Raw genomic sequence first — 23815 nt, forward strand, 5'->3', positions numbered from 1 at the left:
CTCCATCCCCTGCAAAAGGCCAATGCGCTCCCGGCTGTGGCCCATGCCTGTTCCAGACTGGAAGACTCCCTCTTTCTGGAAGCTTCCCTAGCCTGAGAACCCTTCCTGATAAACCCCCTCCTAACAGACCAGCTCATGGACAGAGAGAGCTCTGCGAACCTCCTGCCAGAAACAGATGCTTATGAACCTGGACTGTGTGCCAGCCCCGTCCCAGGCACCACCCAGGAAGGCACTGGGCAGTGAGCTGCCGTCCCCGGTCCCCCGCCACCCTCATTCAGGGACTGTTCTGGCCTACGTGGCTGACGGGCTGTGGCCCTGAGGGGCGTTCAGGAAGCCGTTGCTGCCAGGGGTTGATCTGACTGCAGCGAGTGTTTTAAAACCTCCATCTTTTTAAAGTCCAGATGGGCTGTTGGTTCTGGTTATCTTCAGGAAACACCCTGTGGTGGTTTTGGTCCGTGTGGAGCATAAAAGCAAACCTCGAGGATATTTTTTCTCATCTGTGCTGCAGATATCATAGATGCTCTTCCTTACAATAATTGTATTTATTTTTTTAAAATGTAGAAATAGTGGGCCAGAGTGGGGGTCAGCAACTCCTCTGCCAGGGGTCGGATGCTTTAGGCTCCTGGTGTCCAGGGGCCTGGGTTGCAGTTACTCGGCTTTGCTGCTGGGGCCCCAGAGCGGCCATGCGCAGTCTGTAATGGAGTGTGTGTGGCTGTGTGCCAATAAAACTTTATTTATAAGATCAAGTTATGGGCCAGAGTTGTCCCGCGCAGGGCTGCGGTTTGCTGACCTCTGCTGAGGGTGAGGAGCTTTGGACCAGGAGTGGGGAAGCCCAGATTCCATTGGGGCTCTGCCCCTTCCCAGGAGGGGACGTGAGAGCCTCTGCAGCCCAGGCGCTCACCTATAACGTCAGGGAGGGCAAAGTGGCAGGTCCATGCCCCTGCCCAGGGAGTGACCAGTACCTGGTGGAGCTCAGTAGTCACTAGACAGGGTCAGCCTCTGCGATAGGTGAGTGTGGCCACCAGCTCCAAGATAGATGGAGGTCTGAACCTGGAGCCGTCACTTAGTCTCCAGGTCTGGGTTTCCTTGTTTCTACATGGGCGCCAGGGTGCCTCCCGCCCCAAGGGGTTTGGGTCACGCCCCACTTTTCTTTGCAAAAAAAAAATGTGGCTTAAAATCTGCGATGGTTACGCAGTGAATACAGTATGTTTATGGTGGCTTTTGTGTGCCACGTGTTGTCCTAAGCACATGCCAAACGCTCACTTAATCATTCCAACCACCCCATGAAATAAAAGCGCCCAAGGCACAGATCAGTGGAGTCACTGACCCAGGAACCACGGCCGCAGGCAGATGGGGCTGGACCCAGATCCGTGCTCTTTATCCTTTGCTCCTGTTCTCAGAGGCTTCTCTTCATCCAAGACTTTCTCTGTGAACAAGGCCAGGCCAGGCCCCTGCCCTTGGCCTGGGCCATCCCTGATATACATTGACCCCTAAGCAACGTTCACCTGGCTCGGTCATTCCCTAAGTCAGCCCTGCACATGCCACAGCCCCCCGGGTGATCCCGGGAGCGGGCAGGGCTGGGCCCGTGCTGTCACCGCAGCCGGGGCTGCCTTTGGCTGCGGCTCTGCAGGAGCCAGGCCCTGCTCCGGGTCCTCGGCTTATCTCCGAGGCAGGTGCTGTTATCATCTGCATTTTACAGCAGAGGCGAGAAACCGAGAGGTAAAGTAGGGACACGGGGCTGTCACCAAGGGAGCCAGGATTCCCCGGGTAGGACGTTGGGGTCTGACTCTCTCCTGTTCTACCTGCTCCCTGGTGGGTCACCCTGTGACAAACGTCAGTGCTGGCTCAGCCGAGGGAGCGCGTTCTGCCTGCCTCACCTGCTCAGGGTGTCACCTTGTTTAATACTTAAGCACAATCAGGAAGCTGGTCCCTTAAACCCACTGTGCCTTCAAGAACACTGAGGCACAGAGAGGTCAAGTTACTTTCCCGGAGGCTATGCTGTTCAGCTCCCCTTCCAGGCTCAAGGGAAGGGTGGCCAACAGAGCCCAGGGAGCCACCTTGCCCAGGATCCTGCCCCCTCCCTGGGGTTCCCGTGTCCATGACTGGCAGACGCGGGATATGAAGGCCCACCCTCGTGCTCCCCTGGGGGCCGTCCCACCTTGAGAACTCCCCGGGGGTCAGCTGGGTCTCCCCTGGAGACACATGGCAGCTCTGCCCAGCCCAGCTCCCTGCCTCCCTCACCAGGCCTTGATCCGGGGGCAGCCCTGATGGTCTTCTTTTCAGACCAGCTTCTTCTAGTACCCTCCATGGCAGGGGGAGGCCAGGATTTGAACTCAGGCTCTTGGCCGCTCCAGCGCAGCTCTGGCCTGAGGAGACTCTCCTGACCAGCAGCAGCACCAAGGAGTGGGCTGGGTGGGTGCAAGCGGGGGGCGACCGACTGGTCTCTGGGGGGCCGAGTCACCCCGATGCCCACAGTTCCCCCCCAGGCAGAGCCGGTGCTGGGGGCTCACCTGAGCACACCTGGTGGAGGGCTCCTCCTCCACAGGGGCCTGGGGGCTCCCTCATTGGACTACCCAGGACCTGTCCCCGCTCTGTCCTCACAGTCCGGTGGCCCTGGGATGGCCTCTTTACTCCAGCGTCTCCCGGGCCCCGAACCTCACCAGAGACCACATCTGGCTCTCCCGGGATCCCGGCCTCCGGCGTGGCCAGGCGGTCCCCACGAGCCCCGGGTCTAAGTGGTGTCTATCTTGCAGCTCCTTCTGCACCGAGTTTGTGACGGGCCTGGTGAGGTGGCTGGCGCTGTCCGAAGCCGTCCTGCCGACCATGACTGCTTTCACCAGCGGCCTGGGGAGCGAAGGGGCAGAACTGTTCGCTCAGAGTATATCAAAGGACCCCGCCCTGCAGGGCAGCCTGGGGGCCGTCACGCAGGTAGGCTGGCACCTGGCCACTCCCGGGGGACAGTGCAACAGTATTCCCCCTCCACGTCAGTCTGAAAGTCGCTCTTAGTGGGGCGGGTGGTTCAAGATAAAGGAGCCCATAATACGATGCCCACGGTCACAGCGTTGCATCACACTGTGAAGATCCACCCCAGGTGCTGTACTCACGTGGCACTTAACAGGTGCTGATGCCCCTGCAGAAACGAAGGCACTAAATTCCCAAACAGCTTTCCGAGATGGTAATACGGGAGCCGCCATCCATGCTTGGGACCAGAACTGTCTCAGATTTCAGGTTTTTATGGGTTTTAGGATATTTGCGTACATGTGATGAGATCTCGTGGTGACGGGACTCGGGTCTAACATAAGGTCATTTTATACAACATTTTTAATAATTTAGTATATGAAACAAAGTTTCCTGACCTGGTGGTATCATGTAGTTGCTCAAAAAGTTTCAGATTTTGGATTTTTTTGGATTAAGGATGCTCAACCTGTATGGCCATCCCCAGGTTACAGTTAAGAAAACCAAGACAGAGAGAGGTTAAGTGACTTGCCCAAGATCACACAGCCATAAGTAGCTGAGCCAGGATTTGAACCTTGGAGCTGCTGGAGCTGCCTCTCTCCTGAAGCAACAGCTCTGCTGTGTGCCCTTGGGCACGTCACTCACCTGCTCTGTGTGCAGTCAGGACAGGCAGAAGCTGTTAACATGCTCCGCTGTGGGGCCACAGGCCTATGTAACAAGAGCCCCACCCCTCCTTCTCTGCTCCCTGGGGACGGGGTGGGCCGAGGGCGTTGCCCACTGTCCTCCCCTTGACAAGATGAAACAAACACCTGTCGCTTCAGTGACTCCGGCTTTCTTTTCCCCCAGGACCTTCTGAGCTTCTCACTCAAGGACGGTAAGTGGATGTGCTAAGTTTGTGAGTGTGGGTGGCCACCGCCAGGGGAGCCCTGGCAGCCTCAGTCCGGGCTCTGAGGCCTCCTGGCGCAGGGAGGCCACCGGGGTGAGCCGCACACCCTGCCGCACCCTGCCCTGGGCCGTTCCCCCGGAGTAACTCAGATCCAGCCCCGTTCCCGACACCCGCCGCCCCTCACATCCTCCCAAGTGACCACTGGAGTCTCCTCACTGGTCACTCTGGCTGATAGCCTGCTGTCCACCCTGCGTCCCTTCCAGCCCTTCTGACCAGGCTGGCCTCCTGCTTCCACCTGCCCGGGGCCTCCCCACTACTTGGGAGGAAGACCTGCCCTCCACTGTGGCTCTTGTCCCTGGTCCCTGTCCCCACCTCCCCTTGCAGCTCAACCACCCCCAGTGTGGCTTCAGCCTCCGCCTCCTGACAGCTCCCAGAGCGTATTGCGCTCTCTGTACCTTGAGCTCTCAGCACCTGGCATGTGGCTCATACTTGGTAAATGTCCATTGAAGGAATTAATAAAATGGATCCTACTGCCCCATTTTATGGATGAGAAAGTCATCCATAAATGAGCTCAGAGAGGTTAGGCAATTTATCCAGAGTTGCTCAGCAAGTGACATTGTGGGACTCCACCTGCGCTATTTCTCAGGGCTCCCATAGCAAGTTACGGCAGATTGTGTGGCTTGAAACAATAGAAATGTAGTCTTTCACCATCTGTTGAAGTCCAAAGGAAGGTGTCAGCCCCATCTCTCCGAAGTCAGGGGAGGGTCCTTTGTGTCTCTTTCAGCTTCCGCTAGCTCCAGGCATCGTACCTCAGCCTGAGGCTGCTTCACCCCGTCTCTGCCCCTCTGCCCCGTCTTCCTGTGGCTTCTCCTCTCCTCTCCTCTCTGCATCCCTTAAAAGGACACTTGTGCTGGGCAAGAGGGCACACACCTGTAATCCCAGCTGCTCAAGAGACTGAGGCAGGAGGATCACAAGTTGGAGGCCAGCCTCAACAACTTAGTGAGACCTTGTCTCCAAATAAAAATTTTAAAAGGGCTGGGATGTGGCTCCGTGGCAGAGTGCCCCGAGTTCCATCCCCGGTACCACATACACACATCACCCCAAGACCCTTAATTTGATTACATCTGCAAAGACCCTGTTTCCGAGCAAGGTCACCTTCACAGGCTCTGGGACTCGGACTTATCTTTTGGGGGGCCACCATTCAACCCTGGCCACCCAGGCTGCCTGCCAAGCGCCTCCCCTCCCCATGGCTCCCGTCCTCTTTGCTCCCCTCCCCCACCCTGGGCTCTGCTGTGAGTGCAAGTGCGGCCCCTTCTGTCCCCTGAAGTGAGGTTGGCCTCCAAGTCCTCTGGGTTTTTAGGTAGCCAGCAGGGAGGGGGCACGGGGGATGGAAAGGAAGTCCCCAGCCGCCGCCTCGCCAGGTGATGGGGAAACCTTGCCGGCTCCCCACCGCTCCCCACTGCTCCCCACCCAGGCTGCGGTGGGGGGGGGCAGGCGGCAGGTGGAGGGACTGCAGGGGGGGCGGTGGGCAGCAGGTGGCCCGCTCTGAGGGCCTGGGGGGGCACTGGGGCAGCTGGCGGGGGGGAGGAGCAGGGCTTCCTTGAGGCCAGCAGCAGAGAGCCGGTGAGGGGCTGCCCCCAAGGGTCCTTCTGGGGCAGAGACACCAGGTGTGGGGGCCGAGGAGCGGAGGACCCAGAAGCAGCGGCTCCGCTCTGAAGTCCCCGCTGCCTGGCGCCAGCTACAAGGGTGTTAGCGTCCTGCCTCGGGGTCCTGTGCTTCTCCGATGACCCTTTTGTTTGTAAAGTGAGGGTCAGAGACCCTAAAAATATAGGGAGCAGGGAGTTCCTCAGGCCACCCGCAGGTCCTACCGACTGTGTTCTCATGTTGCTTTCCAACTAACCTCTGTGTAGTGCAGTCACCGCCAGGTGGCAGGTAGGTCACCGGCTTGAAGGCTTCAGTGATGAAGATCATGAGTTTTCTTTACTCCTTTTGTAATTTTTTATTCTAATTTGTTATCTGTGACAGCAGAACACATTACAATTCGCATTACATATTACATATATAGAGCTCTGCTCGTATACAAAGTACATTCTCACCACCATGTCTTCTTCACACATGAACTCAGGGGAGTGATGTCCATCTCATTCCACTGTCTTTTTTTACCCCCTTGCCCCTGGCCTCCCTCTCCCTCCCTTTTGCCCTGTCTAGAGTTCGTCTTTTCCTCCCATGCTCCCCCTCCCAACCCCGCTATGAATCAGCGTCCTTATATCAGAGAAATCATGCAGCATTTGGTTTTTTGAGATTGGCTAACTTCATTTAGCATTATCTTCTCCAACTCCATCCATTTACCTGCAAGTGCCATGATTTTATTCTCTTTTATTGCTGAGTAATATTCCATTGTGTATATATAAGCCACATTTTCTTTATCCGTTCATCTACTGAAGGGCATCTGGGTTGGTTCCACAGTTTAGCTATTGTGGATTGAGTTGCGATAAACATTGATGTGGCTGTGTCCCTGTCGTGCCGCAGTCCGGCTGCAGCAAAATAACCGGGGGGTGGGGGGGTGTGACGAAGAACTTGTGTAGATTGATACAGCAGGAGTGGGAGCCATTTATTGTAGGACCGGAGGGGTATATATACATTCCACACAGCTTATCTTAATTAACATAAACTAGATACAGCAGTCAACCAATAAGGAGTCTCCACACTTAATGGCTCGCTGGCGTTACTTCACAAACCACTCCCTCTGGCATTTTGCCAGGCGCCATCCTGACTTGTTTACAGACTCTAACTCCCCATACGGGCCACCAAATGCCGCAGTCTGGCTGGGCACAAAATAACCGAGCCACCACAAAAGCCTTGTAGATTCAAACAGCAGCTCTTTATTCCCAAACTGTCACCGGCACTCTACACGCACGTTCTGGGAAAATCCACCCTCCACCGGGCTCTGCGTACCAAATACCCTCCGAATCCCACAAGAACTCAACGGGAACTCCAGGAGTGGGCGCCTGAGGCAGCAGGATACGCCCTATTCCCAGCAGGATCCACCCTAAACCCGGAGCAGGGTCACCTTTCTCATGCAATGTCACTGCAAATGACTGGGTCCAAGGCAAGCCCATTTCCACAATGGAGAGTTCTCCCTCTAAGCAACATTGGGTAGGCTGACAAGGAAATTGCCATGCGTCATTCCTACTTGGCTATGGCTCTCAGCACTGTAGTATGCTGTTTTTAAGTCCTTTGGGTATAGATGGCGGAGTGGGACAGCTGGGTCAAAGGGTAGTTCCATTCTCAATTTTCCAAGGAGTCTCCATACTGCTTTCCAGGTTGGCTGCACCAGTTTGCAGTCCTACCCGCAGTGTCTGAGTGTGCTTTTTCCCCACATCCTCGCCAACACTTATTGTTGTCTGTATTCTTGATAACTGCCTTTCTGACTGGAGTGAGATGAGATCTCAGGGTAGTTTTGATTTGCATTTCTCTAGTTGCTAGAGAGGTTGAACATTTTTTCATATATTTGTTGATTGATTGTATATCACCTTCTGAGAAGTGTCTGTTCAGTTCCTTGGCCCATTTGTTGATTGGGTTATTTGGTTTTTTAGTGTTAAGATTTTTGAGTTCTTTATCTATCCTAGAGATAAAAAAAAAAGAAAAAGAAAAAGAAAAAACACCCCTAAACCCTTGCTCCTTCCAGCGTGGTCCACGGACCAGCAGCTTCAGCACCTGGAGCTGAGGCGGAAATACGCGGTTTCAGGCCCACTCAGACCCGCTGGGCTCCGATCTTCCTGTGCTGCTCTAGGACTTCACCCCCAAAGCTAGTTTTCGGTCCTTGTCTTTGTGACAGTGCTGCTATAACAGAATGCCTGAGGTCGGGCTATTTGTAAAGAGCAGAGTTTAATTCCTTTCAGTTCTAGAAGCTAAGTCCAAGGTCAAGGGCATGTAACAAGAGCCTCATGCTGTGTCACCCCATAGCAGAAGGTGGGAGGGCACGAGGGTTCCAAACTAGTCCTCTTCTCAGGAACGCGCCCCATGGTAGTGAACCCCTCAGTGACAATGAGCCCATTCTAGTGGTGACACTGCCCCCATGGTGATGGCATCCATCCTCGATAGCTCAGTTAGCTTTTGGGGTCCTGCCTCCTAACACTGGTGCCTTGGGGATTCAGTTTTTGACATGGGTTTTGGGGGAACACTCAAATCTCTATCCAAAAGAAGCATTTTCACCCCATGTCTTACAGCCAGGTGGGACCTCACAGGGTGACAGGGCCAGCCACCCCCTTCAGGCAGGCAAAGTGCTCAGTCACACCTCTGCCCAGCAGAGAAGGAGGCGGGCAGCCCCTGAGCGGGCAGAGGAGGTGGCCTTGGAACCCTGCTGAGTCCTTGGACCCCAGGTTTGGAGCGTCTCCTGCCCTGGCTCCCCGTGGTCGCCAGAGCTCTCCCTCAGAGACTTCATAACGAGGGATCTCGTCTTTCTTTTTTTTTAAATCAGGAGTGAGGGAAGAACGGCCCGGCCGGCCCCGTGGGCTGCCTTGGAGAGAGGCTGAGTTTGCACGTGGCCTGAGGCTCAGGTTGCTGGGGAGCAGGGCAGCACCTCACCACGCAGAGCCTAAAAGGGTAGTCATTGTCACGACAAAGCCACCTCTCATGGACACCAGGCGGGGTCCTAGGGGCTCGTGTAACCCTCTACCCCATGAGGGGTCGAGGCTGCTGCTCCCACTTTGCAGACCTGGGACTCACCCCTCAAGGGCAACCTGGATGATCTGCTCTTATTGACGGGGAGGGGGGATGGGGAGGAAGCCCAGAGAGGGAAACTGGCTTTCCCAGAGACACACAGTGGCAGAGTAGACACACGGTGGCTTGAGTGGGTCTAGAGAGCCCATCTTGCCCCCTTCCCACCTACCCAAGGGTGTTCTCCTGGGCAGCTCCTACACCAGCTCTGCTTTGTCCATTTCTACTGAGCCACCTGTGAAGGACAGGGCAGAAGGAGCCCTTGAATTTTAACCCGCCTCCTTCTCTGCTGGGGCAGAGGTATGACGGAGTCACTTGAATTTTAACCGGGGAAGTCAACCTGCCCCCGGGTTAAAATCCAAGCTCCCTTTGGCAAGTGACTGGACGTCTCTGCCCAGTTTCCTCAGGTGACCTGCGGGAATAACTGCAGATTCGCATGCTGTCTCTGAGACTCCTGTTCTGTGTGACCTTGATCAAGCCACTTAATCTCTCTGGATTGCAATCTCAAATACAAATAAGGGGCGAGAGCCAGAGCCAGATATTCCATCCAAAAGGACTTTGTTGTTTGCTCCTAAGATCTTTTGTTGTAAGAACAGTCAAGGATCTTTCAAGGAGAAAGTCACTGTCCTAGTTGAGCCAGCTGCCCTCGTCCTTCCCCACGGGCTCCCCGAGGGCAGAGCCCCTCTCTGGCCGGTTGGCCGTGGTGTCTCGGCCTCTGTGACATTGAGGGTACGTACGTGGTGGGCATTTGGTAATTGCTGGAGTGAGGGAGAGACAAAGGAAGAATGGGTGGGTGGGTGGATGGATGGATGGATCCAAGAATGGGGAGAAGGGAAGGAAGAAGTCAGGACAGAGAGAGGGACACAGAAGTGTCTTACACCCACAGCAGGCGCGGGCAGAGGAGGCTCCCTCCCTGGGTGCGGGTGTGAGTGGGTGAGTGATCATGGAATCGGCCCGGGAAGTCAAGGTGAAAGCTACGTGGCTCAGAACTCCTGGAGGCTTGGCTGACAGCTCAGGGACCCTGGCCACAGAGGCTGCGTGCCGGCGGCTGGTGGATGTTTTACAAGCGGGGATCATTTTCCTCTCATGGAGTGTGTCCTGCCACACTCTCGGCCCACGTGACGGTAAGAGCAGGTCTTCTGTGATGAAGGTCAGCAGCTCCGAGATGGAAGTACGGGCCACTCGACCGCTGGACAGAGTTTGGGCAGGGTGGGGAGCCTGTGTGCTACAGGATTTTTTTTTTTTTAAATCTATTGATTGATTGGTATCAGGGATTGAAGCCAGGGCTCTTAACCACTGAGCCACATCCCCAGCCCCTTTTCTGTCCGTCGGGGTCCTTGATTTACCATCAATATCAAAACAGTGTGGTTCATCCATTTAGCAAATAAGGGCTGCACACCTGCTGTGTGTACCCACCTTGTGCAAGGCCCTGGGAGTAATTCTGACAGCAGATACTGATTGAGCACCTACGGTATGCCTGGCTCTGAGCCAGGTGCTTTCCTCACAGGTGCTAATTTGTTTAAGCTTCACTCTTTGTGAAGGTAGTTGCTGTGACTGAACCCATTTTACAAAAGGGAAAACTGTCTGACCCAGGTGGTGGGGGGTCCAGCTCTTAATTCGCTCTCATCGACCTGGCAATGCGTGGAGACCTCCTCCCTACGGCTGGTTTAAGAGGCCAGAGAATGAGGGGCGGGTGCCAGGCCTGGCGCCACCGGAGCACCGTGCATCTTGCTGATTTGTATCAGAGACGGCGGAGCTGGAGGAGCCTCAGGAAGGGCCCCTCCTCTCTGCCCTCTGCCCCCACCCCGGCCGGTCTCGAAGTCAGCCTGTCGACCTCCTTAGCGTCATTGACTGTCCAGGGCAGGAATCAGTGCCCAAGAATGAAACCGCTGCCCTGAGAGGGGGCCCCCAGCCAGGCCCTGCCTCCCAAAGTGGAGACCCTGGGCCCACGCAGAAGCTCAGACCCCTGCTCAGGCAGGGCGACGTGGGGTTGGAACGCAGTGTGGTTTCTCCCTCATGGGAAAAAAGCCACATCAGGGAAGAATGGGATCAATAACCAACACTCCAGAAGCAATGTACTGAGAGAAGCTGGTGAATCAAGGGATGGCCGCAGAGTGGGCAGGGCTGGCAGTTATATGTGTGGCCCAGGAGGGGGTCCCGGACCCCAGGGAGCAGAGAGACCAAGAGCCCCACCCTGATACAGCAGCAGGGCCACAGGCTTACCAGACAGGATGGAGACGTGACAGTTCACCACACCACGGCGGGTATTCGCTGCTATTTACTGTGCACTTACTGTGTGCCAGGTTCTGGCCAGACGCACTGCAAACCACAGCCAAGTCAGTTTTCAAAGTATTTTTGGAGCAGACGTGTGGAACAGTGGCAGGGCCCTTGCCCAGCACACACGAGGCCCTGGGTTCCATCCTGAGCACCAGAAGAAGAAAAGAGGAAGCATTCTTGTTCCTGTTTCACAGGTGAAGAAACTGAGGCTCAGAGAGGTCAAGAGACTCACCTGAAGCCATTCGGTCAGTAGGTAGTCAGATGAACACTCCAACCCGGGTTTCTGGAACAAGGGGTGAAGTTTCTGCCTCTGGGTTCCTTTAATTTGGTCTGGAGGGCAGCCCCCCAAGGGCTGGGATTGACGGCAGTCTCTTCCCAAAGGAAGCCACAAGTGGTCCCTGCACCTCTCCCAGTAGATGCCTTAGTGCCAAGCTCCAGAGGCGCTGCTCATCCTCGATGCGTAAGTCCGCGCCAGACAATGAGGGGCACCGTGCAGTAGCTGTGCTGAGAGGTGCCGCTGGGCAAGGGCCCAGGAATGTGCATTCCAGCCCCGGCTCTGGCAGGAATGCCCAGGCTGGCTCTGGCAGTGTTCCCAGCTTCCCCACCCAGGGGACCAGCTGGGCTGCCCGGACTCCCTGTGCTTGTGTGTCCCGTGGGCAGCTGGGCATGGATGGCACACTCCTGCCCCCTGGTGGCAGGGCTGATGCCTGGTTTGCCCTCCAGCCTCCAACCACCCAACTCTCCAAAGAACTGGTCTCCTGGGTCATCTGTCAACTTTAAGTGTGCCTGTGGCCCATAGCCTAGGGTTATCCCTGAGTATGACTGTGACCCATGTGCACAGGGGATCGGATTCGCAGCTGGCCGTGTGGGCTTGTCCTAGAGCCCCTTGTTCAAGAGCCGGGGATTTGCCTTTAGAAGACAGCCACAGTGGGATGAGCAGAAACGTTGTCGTCAGATGATCCTGGATCACAATCCATCGCTCTCTCAGCTGTGTGACTTTGGGAAAGTTCCTTAACCTCTCTGCGTGTGTTCTTCCCTCAGTTGGCAAAATGGGGCATCGTAATGCTTCCTAGGAAGGTGGGGGGCTCAGCAGCCACAGACACAAGCTCCGGCACTTAAGTCAGGCCCAGGTGCTGGTTTCCTTCCCTGCCGAGGTGTGGGAGGGTCTCTTGGTCACACTCCTAACTCTGGGCAGGAGTGATCCTGGCCACCCCTAACCTGGAAGAGCTGGTCTCTGCGGCAGGAGAGCCCCCTGCTCTGTCTCTTGGAGTAGGAATCACCTGCTTCCAGAGCCCCTCCCCAGACCTCCGCATGTCCAGCAAGAAGTGTTCATGGGCTCCCTGGTGACCTTCGTGACACTGAAGTTCAAGACCCCCGTCCCCCAATGTGGGGTTAAGACGCCACATCACCACGTCACTGTTGGGCTAAGGACTTCTGAAGGTCCCTGGCTGGAAGGACACGCAGGCACCCTGCCCTTGGATCTCCAGTCTAGAGGGGACCTCAGGAGCCCAGGGTGCTGCTGCTGGTGAGGGCCGCCCCCCAGGGACAGAGCACCCACTGCCGCACATCTACGTCAGAGGCTGCTTTGGGAGGGACCGGAGAGTGTGGACCTTGTCCTGCTGGCCCTGACTTGGTTCCCAGGTCACCAGGGGGCTCAAGGGCACAGCTTCTGTGGCCAGACTGCCCACTTTGCGACTTGCTGGCAGGTGAACGCGGGCGGTGGCCAGAGCGTGCTGCGCCTGTCTCCACTTTGATAAGATTTTTGTCACCACTGCCTCCTGGGTGGTCGGAGGACCTGGGAGACCTGTGCCCACCGAGCATGAGGCACAGACTCAGAGCAACCAGCGGCTGAATGAAGCTTCCAGATCAGTCGCTCACGAGCCATGGGACACTTCTGTCTGAAGGGGACAGAGACCCCCCAGTGTCACCACCCGCCATGTTTTAGACCTCTCCCAACAGAGTCCCGCTCGTGGGAAGATGATCAAAGCTGTTTTGTTTTAGGCAGGGGCCCGAGTGTCAGGGACAGGGGCCCACGTGCCAGGGACACCCAGTGAATCTGGAACTTAGATTCTGGAGAGAAAGACAGGCAGAGAAGGAGGTGTCAGGTGGTGATGCGAAGAGGTCATTCACGGTAAGGAAGCAGAAAGCAGCGGAGTGGGCCAGGGAGGGCTTCCTGGAGGAGGTGGCCCTGAGGAAGGAAACTGAGCCACGAGCAGGTCTCAGAAAGAGGGCTCTGGACACTCAGGCTCGGGCACTTAGGGGAATTCACTGCTGTGAGAGAAAATCCCACTCGGAGGAGGAGAGGCCTCAGCCACTGAGTCCCCTCTCTCCCCCGTGTGCCCTGGGGGAGCAGGACTTGGACGGTTCTGGAAACAGGAAGTCTCAAGAGGACGTGGGAAGCGGAAAGGTTTTTTGTGTTTGCTGCTTGGGGTGAGTGGGCTCAGCAGAGGACCTGGCCAGCCGGGGAGAACTTCAGTTAATGAGCCAATGCATCTTAACTGTGCACCTACTAACTCAGACATTGTCCCAGGCACAGGGACAGCAAGGAACCAGGCAACGGTTCTGTCCTTGTATGACTGACATTCTGATGGGCTGAGCCAGACAATAACCATGTACATAACCATCCATTCCCAGATAGAGCAATGGTAGGAAACAGGGTAATGGGGACAGGGTGACCAGGAGAGGGGCTATTCCCATTCAGGAGCCACTGGCCTCTCCAAGAAGCTGATATTTAAGTTGAGGCTTCACCAGTGGAAAAGCACCAGCCTGGCAGAGCTCTGGGGAAGGAACTTCCCAGGTACCCAGAACCACCTGTGCAAAGGTCCTGAGGCAGGCAGGAGCTTGGCTTCTCAGAAGGACAGATACTGGTGCGTGAAGCAGGGATGGATGGAAGATGGGATGGGAGAGGGCAGCAGGAAGGGGTCTTGCAGACCATGGGAAGAAGTGTGGATTTTACTGTGAGGTGGCAGGTGGTGGCAGGGGAGATGCAGCTGAATGCATGGGCCCAGAATGTACCTGGGAGGTTGGACGTCAGAATGAGGACACCAGAGGAGTCGAGAAGGCTGCCAGGGCCCAGAGTGGAAGGGTGGACAGGCCCTGCAGCGGGGAGTTGGCACCTGGCAGCGGGCAGTGGTACCAAGACTGGAGAACCCCAGCGTCCCTGGTAGCCTGGGGCTCGGGACCCCACCCACCTGCCTCAGACCAGCAGCCACTCGCCCAGATGCTGGGAGTGACCCTTCCACGGAACCGAGCCCCAGTCTGACATTTCCAGGGAACATTAATCACCCTGCACCTGGCGGCCGTCTGCTGAAGGCTGAATCACTGCAGCCTTGACCCGTGGAGCCTGAGTGAGCGCTGGTTATCAGGCCGCCCATTAATCATCAGGCCAAGCCTTGCTGTCCACATCACCTGGGGACAGCAGTTTCCCTCCCTCAGGGAGCTGCTGTGTCTGCGGAGCCGTCATTAGCCCAGTAACCCCGAGACGGGCTCTTGTCTGTCCCCCGACACGTAGACAGCTCCTGGCCCAGGAGGCAGCCACGGGACCGCGGGCACCATGTCTGGCTCCAAGGACCCCAGGCCAGGAAGAACCTGATTTCTGCAAAAGCCAAAACCTCCAACTTCACAACCTCGGGGGCTGTGACATTGACTAGTCCCTCCCTCGGAAACCCGAGGCCAGGAAAGGAGGGTCCTCTAAGTCAGGACTCAGGAAACCCGTGTGCCTCGCCTGCCCGAGGTGGGTGCTGGGGTGGACATCCCGACAGCCGGCCGGGCCTAGGAGAACGCAGACCAGTTCTGTCACTGCGGGACGACGCTTCAAGAGAGCCCTGGGTGGGGACCACAGACCCTCGGTGCAAGGAGAGAGCCACAGGAGGTTCCAAGCGGAGCTGGGGGCTGAGCCTCATCTTGGGGGAAATGAAAGTTCAAGGCTTAAGTGACGGGCAGAATAATGTCCCCAAAGGTGTCCACCTCCAAATCCCCGGAACCTTTAACAGACCTTTCGTGGCAAAAGGACTTTGAAGCTGGAGGCATCTTATGGAGGGGAGATGATCCTGGGCCATCTGGGGCTCAGCGGAATCCCAGGGTCCTTCTAAGAGGGAAAACAGGGCAGGGCAAGGGGGGCGTTCTGTCCTGGCACCTCCAAAGGAACACAGCCTTGATTTTAAGATATTTGGCCTTAGGACTGTGCGGTGACCCATTTGTATTGTCCTCAGCCTGGTGTTTGTTACAGCAGCCACAGGAAACTAATACAGCTCGCTTCGCACAAAGCCCTGTGGCGATTTATACGTTTTTTTTTTTTTATTATTGTAAAGAAAAATTTATTGAAATTTCACTGTCTCTAGGCACCACCAACTTCTGCGATTTATACTTCTTATCTCGGGGTCAGAGGGATAAAGAGATCCAAGGCCCCTTAGATAGAAAATGGCAGTGGGGGGTTAAAACTGAGACTGTGCAGTTGACAGGCACCTGGGTGACATGTGTGCTCGGGGCTGGAGTCGGAGTTGAGGAAGGGAGGGAGCTGGGGGAGGCTGGTCCCCGCATGCAGGCTGCCAGCAGAGGCTGGGCTCTGTGGGCCGAGATGGGACAGAGGCGGAGGACCCACTGTGGATTTGCTTGGCAGGGGCCACTGAGGAGGTGCCGGTGGCCTGAGCCGGGTGGGTGCTGCAGGGTGGAAAGAGCTGGATGTGGGACACAAGTTGCTAGGGACATTGCGCGTGAGGGTGAGGGACAGGAGGATGCAGAGACCCCCCCATGCCTGGCTTGGTGGTTAGGTGGTGTGTTCTGAGCCCCCCCCCAAGAGGAGGCCACACGGGGGCCATCACCTGGCGAGTGGAGGGGGTGGCAGCTGAGGCCAGTGTGGAATCAGAGCTGGGTGGACGAGGGCCACCTTGTGTGGACAGCGCTGTCCTGGTGTTCTCAGGAGAATCGGCTCATTTTACCCCTTTCTGACCCCTCGTCCCTTACTGACCGGGAATTCGGATCGTCTTTCAGATTCCTGGACTGTGTAGTTAGAGTTCAGATGGACACTCGTGGCTGGATTTTGAGAGATTAATTTTTCCAGTTATGAAGTCCACCCAGGTTCACGATGGGTCCATTTTCTGTTGTGTCCTGTTTCCTAATTGGGACCCTAGGACACACCAGGGAATCGGTCTTCCATCCACCTTTAAAACATGTCTTATTGTCTGAGCAATTTCGTTTCAAACGTTATGACAGAGTTTCCTTGGAACTCCTCTCGTTAGGACCCCACAGCGTCCCCTGGAGGGATGTACATTGTTTATTTAACTCCCTGATGTTAGAAATCTCCAGATTATTTCCAATTTCATGTCCTAAAACCGGACTTTACTTTCATTAGTGCTTTTATTTGCTAAATATCTTCTGTACTAAGAATTGTTTTCTTTTAAGTTAAGAATTTCAGAAATGCAATTTGTGGGACAAAGAGGATCTACCCTTTTTTAAAAAGTGGATACATAGTTGCCAAATTTCCTGTCACAAAGTTGGTACCATGATACACTCCCAGCAGCAGTGTCTTTGAGCACTAGTTTTTATCATTTTCTTACCAACCTGGGGATTGTGTGTGTGTGTGTATGTGTGTGTGTTACTGGGGATTGAACCAAGTCCTCATAAACACTAGGCAAGCACTCTACCACTGAGCCACATCCCCAGCCCCCCAACCTTGGGATTTAAATAACTGATCTTCGTCCATTGGACTGGTGAGAAGAACCACCCAGCTTTTGGTTAACATTTTGATGGCTGCGTAGTACTCCATTCTAGAAGCGGTGCTGTTTTATAACTCACAGAGCTGTGTGGGTAGGATGTTTCTAGGTTTGGCCTTTGTTAATTACACCATGGTTGGCATCTCAGTGTTTAAAACCTAAACTGTTGATTTTTCCCCACGTTCTCTCTTTCGAGGGCGCTATGATGCCCGGGCCAGAGTACTCGTTTGCCACATGACCTCCCTGCTCCAGGTGCCCTTGGAGGAGTTGGACGTCCTTGAAGAGACATTCCTTGAGAGTCTGAAGGAAACCAAGGAGGAGGAATCTGAGTAAGAAAGCCCTACCACCCCCTCCCCACAGGGTCCACAGATGTCCACCTGAGGAAATCTGCACTTTGCAGATAACAGAGCCCCCCTCCCAATTGAGAAATGGTGCTGTGGGTGCAAGGAGCACTGGACAGAGTCCCAGTGGTAGCCCAACTCCCTGTGTGACCTAAGCAAGCCGCATGCCCTCTCTGGGCCTCAGTCTTCATTTGTAAGAAGGGAGAATCAGACGAATGAATGTTAAGGCCTGGAATCTATGACTTCAACACCCGACGTCCCTGACACCCTGCTCCACTCACACTCTTGTGACAGCTTGTCCATGGGCCCAGGTGACCCGGCTTCAAATCCCACTTCTGACACCCAGTGCCATGGGATCTCGAGCAGGCGGTCTCTTTCTCTAGACTGAAACAGTCCTACCTATACATCAGGAAGGACAAACAGCCTCCCAGAGTCACTGGGAAAGAAGACCGTGACCACACGAAGTGCCTGGCCCCGAGCTGGCACACGGCAGGTGCTGACAGGATCCCATCCTTCCCTTCCCCCGTCCCCTGTCCCTGAGCCCATCAGAAGCGGAGGGAAATGACCCTGGTGACTCTTGGCCAGCTCTTTGTAAAAGGGAATCGAACCCAGGGCAATAAATCAATCCCCTTGTCGCAGCCTAATTGAGGGCGGCTGGCACCAGGCACGTCCGCCCAGCCCTGGTCCCCTTCATCCACTGTGTCTTTCTTTGAGCAGCCCGGTCACACCAGCTCAGCCCAGTTGGAAGTTTAGCCCTGAAGTCAAGTTCAGAGCCAGAGCCGCCTCCACCAGGGTTTATGGGGCAAAGGACCTTGAGAAAGGAGCAAAGGTGATTTGTGGAATTAACCTAAAACCATCCCTGCTTGACTCTTAGCGCTGCGTCAGGAAGGAGAGGCCTGGGCCAGACAGTCACCAGGGCTGCCCGGCTCTTTGGCTGTATGAGAAATTCGCAGGGTCTTGGAGCCTTGAAATTAGGGAACTTCTTGGCTCCTACTTAGAAATCTTATTGTCAGGAAGGAGTGTTTTACCCAGGGGGATGTGTTCTGATAATATCAATAACGCCAGATCAGGGAAGATGGAAACCAGACGTTCTAACACGGTCCGGCTCCAACTCTACCAGCCACGTGACCTGGAGCAAGTTTTAGCGTCTCTGGGCCTCCGTGTCCTCGTGTGCAAAATGGGGATAACAGTGGGACTTTCCTCCTCCGATTCTTGTGGGTCTGAAATGAGTTCATACGTGTAAAGCGCTTCACATGAGCCTGGGAAGGAGTAACTGGTCCATAAATCTCATGATTTGCTGTTTTCAATGATACTATTATAATTGTGTTATTATTGCATATGCACCCTCTCCCCAGTGGGGAAAAATGTAGTTTCAGGGACTATGAAGACCTCTCAGATTCTGTCTGTGGTCTCCAGGAAGATCTGAGGTCCAGCGGAGACACAGCATCTGTCTACCAAGGGGCCTAGTTTTTAGTTCGATTCTGCTACTAACTCTCTGTGTGACACTGGGCAGGCTGCTTGTCCTCTCTGGGCACCAACACCCTTTTTTTGCAATTAGGGGATCGAATGGCAGGTAGATTCCTTTTAACTCCGAGGCTGCGTGTTTCTGGAAGGTGCTTCTTTGCAGCTAGTGTTCAGAGCCACCACGTCCAGTCTGAATGTCATTTACTGCATCCCTCGAGACCTGGTTGACAATCCCAGGTTCCCTCCTGAACGCTGAAGAAGGGAGTGAAGAGAATTCTTTGTGGGGCTGTCTGAGCTTTTACTAGGAAAGGACCCCTGGGCCCCTGGGAGAGAGAGAGAGCGCCCCCTGCCTGTTAACCTGAGAAGGTGAGGACAACAAAGCAGGTGGTGGGCTGGGGCGCTCAGAGGCCCAGAGCAGATGCTGAGGAGGACCTCAGGGTGGGGAGCAGCCCCACCTGGGAGAGCCGATGGCAGTGCGTAAGGTTTATTCGTGGCCCTATGAGACGGGCAGTGTTGGTGTCGTGCCCTTCTTGGGTGTCTTTGGCATCAGCTGGGGATCTGACCCAAGCCTCCACGTGGCCTTGGCTCTGCTCTTGTGACAGGGAAAGCCAACCCAAGCTCCTTTCCAGTGATCCAGACAGACGTGAGGTTGGCCAGCGATCATATGCTGGTACGGGCTGCCCTCGTGTCTAAGCACAGGGCAAAGTCTATAAGAGGGACAGAGCTGTCACCTGGATTTGGAGTCATTTGAATCTGTGCTTCCAAGGAAAAGGGAGGATGCGTTCTAGATGTGACTTAGCGCAGACGTCACCTCCTGAGCTTTGGCCGCTGAAAGTCCCCCCAGCAGAAGTACCTGGGGGGAGCGGGGGGTGAAATCTGGGATAATTAACAATGACCAGGAAGTCTGTTCATTTTATGTAGCAAACAATTGCTAAGAACGTGCACATTCTAAAAGGGAGAGTGGCCAGTCGGGTGATTGTCAGGCCAGAATAACTCAGCGAAGTAACTCTAGGAAAAATACCTTCTTTTCCAATCAACGAATGCTGATAAACATTTAAATAATCACGCGAAGCAGGAGGAGGCCTGTCACCCACCCCGCCTTTGTGAAGTGGACTCGCTGTGCTGGAGTCCAGGCGTTTGAATCCCACAGCCGTCCAGGCCCGCGGACACTGCTCAGTGTTTGATTCCAATCAGGCCATGTGCTCTCCTCCATCAAACTCAGATTAAAGTGATGACTGGCACCAGGGACATGTAGATGTCACCCTAGGAGGAATCTAGAAGCAGACAGTGCCAGGACTAACTCAGGAGCTTTGCGGCTAGGGTTCAGAGCCACCATGTCCAGTCTAAATGAGCTTCTTAACAACAAATGGGCCAGGTGCGGTGGTGCACGCAGGTAATCCCAGCCGCTTGGGAGGCTGAGGCAAGAGGATCACGAGTTCAAAGCCAGCCTCAGCAATGGCAAGGCCCTAAGCAACTCAGTGAGACCCTGTGTCTAAATAAAATATAAAATAGGGCTGAGGATGTGGCTCAGTGGTCGAGTGTCCCTGAGTTCAATCCCGGTCACCCAAAAAATAAAATAAAAATAACAAATGGGCAGTAATCACGAAAGTTTTCAGACTGTGATTGATCTACGCTCTGACTGCACATTTTTATTTAGCCAAGACACCTGATCTGTGCCCCTCTGTTTTCCTTTTTTTTTTTTTTTACTGGGGTTTGAATCCAGGGGCACTTTACCACTGAGCCACATCCCCAGCCCTTTTTATTTTTTTATTTTGAGACAGGGTCTCACTAGATTGCCCAGACTGGCCTCAGATTTTTGATCCTCCTGCCTCAGCCTCCCAGGCCACTGGGATTACAGGTGTGCACTGCAGTGCCCAGTGCCCTCTGGTTTTCATGACAAATAGCAGGCTGTGTCGCCACAGCAAGGTGGTCACCCCCAGTCTTTGTTGGAATAATTGTGTGCTCTTCAAGAAACATTTTCTGAACACCCTCTGCCCCAGGGCCAGGGCAAGCTACAGAGGACAGAGAGCCAGAGATGGCTTGGCCTGTGCCCTGAAGACTGAGCCCAGCAACCTTCAAAGTTGGGATAGAGCAGAATCCCTGGAGGGGTGTTACCAATGAGCTTCCTCATGCTCATGCCCAGAGATTCTTTTAGCAGGGACCTTTGCAAACACTGGCCTAGAGTTCCCGATAATATTCTACAGACGGTTCAGGGGACTCAGAGTCCCAGATTTTAGCAACCTTGGGGCTCAAGGGAGGCTTCCTGGAGGAGGCGTCACGTACCAGCTGACTTTTGGAGGATGAGTGATGTCAAGCTGGACGCAGGAAGGAGAGAAGGTCCTTTCGGTCCCAGGGCCTGATGGAGCTCGGGTACAGGCCACGTACCTGCATGTGAGTTAGGAAGTGATGAAGGTGAAGTTGGGGTGGGAGGCAGGGGGAGGACGCAGAGGTCCTGAGTGACACACTGAGGAGGTGACACTGTCCTGAAGTCTTGGGAGGCAGCACCTGGTCATACTTTGCTACCTGACACTGGCAACCGCCGCACTGCGCTCTCCTCACCCCCACGGGGTCATTTCCCATGTTCTTTTCCTAAGTGAGGAAAACACGGCTCAAAAGAATTGGCCAACTCAGTAGCCAGATGCAGTGGTGATCACTTGTAATCCCAGCGACTCAGGAGGCTGAGGAAGGAGGATTGAAAGTTTGAGGCCAGCCTCAGCAACTTAATGAGACCCTGTCTCAAAAAAAAAAAAAAAAAAGATCTAGGGATAGGGCACCTCAGGGTTCAATCCCCAATACTGGAAAGGAAAAAAAATTGAGTGCCCCAGCAGACCTGGGCTCGAGACACCCATCCCCAGTTTCTGCCCCCTCCCCAGCCAGTGATTGTTGAACGCAGGCGCTGCTGACTCAGAGCCACGTGCAGGTCCTGGTATGTGCCCCTGTTGAACGTTGTCACCAGCTGGCCTTTTTTATCCGTCAGGTCTTGAGCTCTGCCAAAAAAAAATCAATAATTTCCAACCTTCCTCTTTGAACTGAATGAAGGATTATCCAATTAAGGGGCAAAGCAATCAAAGGGCAAAGTATATCACCAGCCCCTGTTTAGGAGGAAATTATTGTGATAATGAAAAGGATGATAATAGCGACAGGTGTATGTACTGGATGGTTACAGTGTGCCAGTGTCCACATGGCTCACCTCATTTTAGCCTCCCCCACCCCTGGGAATCACACACTGTTGTTATGCTCATGCGTTCAATGAAGAAACTCAGGAGGAACAAGCAATTTGTGCACGGGCACAGAGAAAGTGGAGTTCTGGCCATCAGGAGACTTGGTTGCTGTAACAAACAAGGCCCAGATCCCAATAGCCAGCGTTGAAGACTCGGGTCTGGCCCATACCATGTGTCCACTGCAGTTTGGCTGTGACTGTCATCCACATTGGCTTGGTTCTGAGTTCCAGTTTGCCTGGAATGATGCTGGTCCCAGGTCAGAGCCAAAGGAGACATAGCCACCTCCGGCAACTTTTGTTTTCTTTGGCACCAGGGATTGAACCCCAGGGGCACTTAATCACTGAGTCATATCCCCAGAGCTTTTTTTATATTTTATTTAGAGACAGGGTCTCGTGAAGTTGCTGAGGGCCTCACCAAGTTGCTGAGGCTGGCTTTGAACTCCCAATCCTCCTGCCTCAGCCTCCCAAGTCGCTGGGATTATAGGCCCAGCCGGCTCCTGCAGTCTTAAAGACTGCACCAGTAGCAACCATTACTTCTGCCGCATTTCAGCAGTTAGAGTAGGTCACATGACCACCCAGGACAGGGACGTGCAGTCGGCCAGCAGGTTCCATATCCTCAGATTCAACCAACCGTGGATGAAAATTATTATTTTTAAATTCACCAGGCGCTGAGGCTGGGGTTGTAGCTCAGTGACAGAGCGCCTGCCTAACACAATATAAGGCACTGGGTTCAATCTTCAGCACCACCCATAAAAAATAAACAAAGGTATAGTGTCCATCTATAATTTAAAAAATAAAAAATTCACCAGGCACAATGGTACATGCCTGTAATCGCAACAACTTGGGAGGCTGAGGCAGGAGGATCGCAAGTTGGAGGCCAGCTTCCACAATATAGAGAGGCCCTGTCTCTAAAATAAAGTAAAAAAGGACTGAAAATGTAGCTCAGTGGTAAAGTCCTGCTGGATTCAATCCCTAGTACCAAAAAAAAGGAGGGGCGGGGGAAATTGGGTCTCCATTTTCCCCTTGTCCTTACCCCCCAAACAGTAAGTCTAACACCTATTCCCATAGCCTTTGCATGCTATTATAAGAAATCTAGAGATGGTTTAAAGTTTACAGTGGGATGTGTGTAGGTTCTAAGAAAATACCACACCATTTCATATAAGGGACTTGAGCGCCTGTGGGTTGGGGCACCCGGGGGGTCCTGAAACCCATCCCCCAGGATACTGAGTCGTGATTGGACAGTCTTCCCACAGGGAGGGACCCTGGTGGCCCAGCCCACCATGGCAGTGGAGGTAGAAGTCACCCCTGTGTTTGCCAGTCAATCCTGACATCAGGTTCCCCTCAGTCGTCACCCGCTCGGCCAGATGGCTGCGGTTCCGCGTCATCCCATCCCGTTGACGACATAAAGTTCAACTAAGGGGGCTGGGGACACGGCTCAGAGGCAGAGCGCTTGCCTAGCCTGCACGAGGCTCTGGGTTCCCTTCCAATGCTGCCAAAAAATGTCTCCATCACGGAAAAGCCGCCCCGAGTGTGCCCAGATGTGGGCCACTGGTTCCCGTTACCCTGCACTTGGTCACCAGGGCCACCCAGGCTGAGAAGCGATGGCTTCTGCGGCTCTGCAGGCAGTGCCGGGCTTTACCCCTGGGAGCTGGCAGAAAGCCACAGAGGTGGCAGCTCAGAGTGCGCAGCTGACTCCACTTCCACAAGGAAGCCCAGGAAGGAAACGACTGCGGGTTTGAGCGGGTTTGAGCTCACTAAGCTCTGTGCCTAGTCACACTAAGCGCAGTCGACCCAATAGGCACAGCAGGAATGAGCTCAGGCTCCCCTAAGCAACAGTGAGGGCCACCTTATTGTCACCATTGTACACAACAGGAGACAGAGGCGCAGGGCCATGGGGCCTTAGACCCAGGCAGCTGCTGTTTTGCCCAACACTCTCAGAACACCAGCCCTCGGGCCACAAGCTTCCCAGGGGACCTCTTAATGGACCCCGCAGCCCCTGGGAAGCAGCCGCTGTTAAATCCAAACACATCTCTAGTGTGTGTGTGATAATAAAACTGCTTGGAATCAGTTAAAGTGTGGGACGTGCTTAGCACAGTAGCTGGAGTGAGAAGCCCTCACTAAATATTAACCTTTTTTTATCACTTATCATCACTGTCATTTGCTATCACTCCGCATTGAGTTGTTGTCCAAATTCCAGCTTCAGTGCAGAGTTCCCACATAATGACTGCTCTGTCCCGCCCTC

General features: G+C 54.4%; 1 protein-coding gene across 5 annotated transcripts in view; it reads left to right on the plus strand.

The window, feature by feature from the left end:
• Positions 1–23815, plus strand: part of Tmco4 (transmembrane and coiled-coil domains 4) — a 76894-nt gene that overhangs the window by 16445 nt on the left and 36634 nt on the right. For 4 of the 5 annotated variants that reach the window (XM_048816213.1, XM_048816210.1, XM_048816211.1 and 1 more), the window contains exons 4-7: positions 2754–2928; positions 3802–3829; positions 16745–16877; positions 17607–17718. In XM_048816213.1, the coding sequence (XP_048672170.1) occupies positions 2754–2928; positions 3802–3829; positions 16745–16877; positions 17607–17718 (448 nt within the window). The remainder of the gene's footprint in view (positions 1–2753; positions 2929–3801; positions 3830–16744; positions 16878–17606; positions 17719–23815) is intronic. The other variant, XM_015485603.2, reaches the window with a different exon arrangement.

The sequence above is a fragment of the Marmota marmota genome, unplaced genomic scaffold (assembly GCF_001458135.2).
Source record: "Marmota marmota marmota unplaced genomic scaffold, marMar, whole genome shotgun sequence".
Lineage (NCBI taxonomy): Eukaryota > Metazoa > Chordata > Mammalia > Rodentia > Sciuridae > Marmota > Marmota marmota.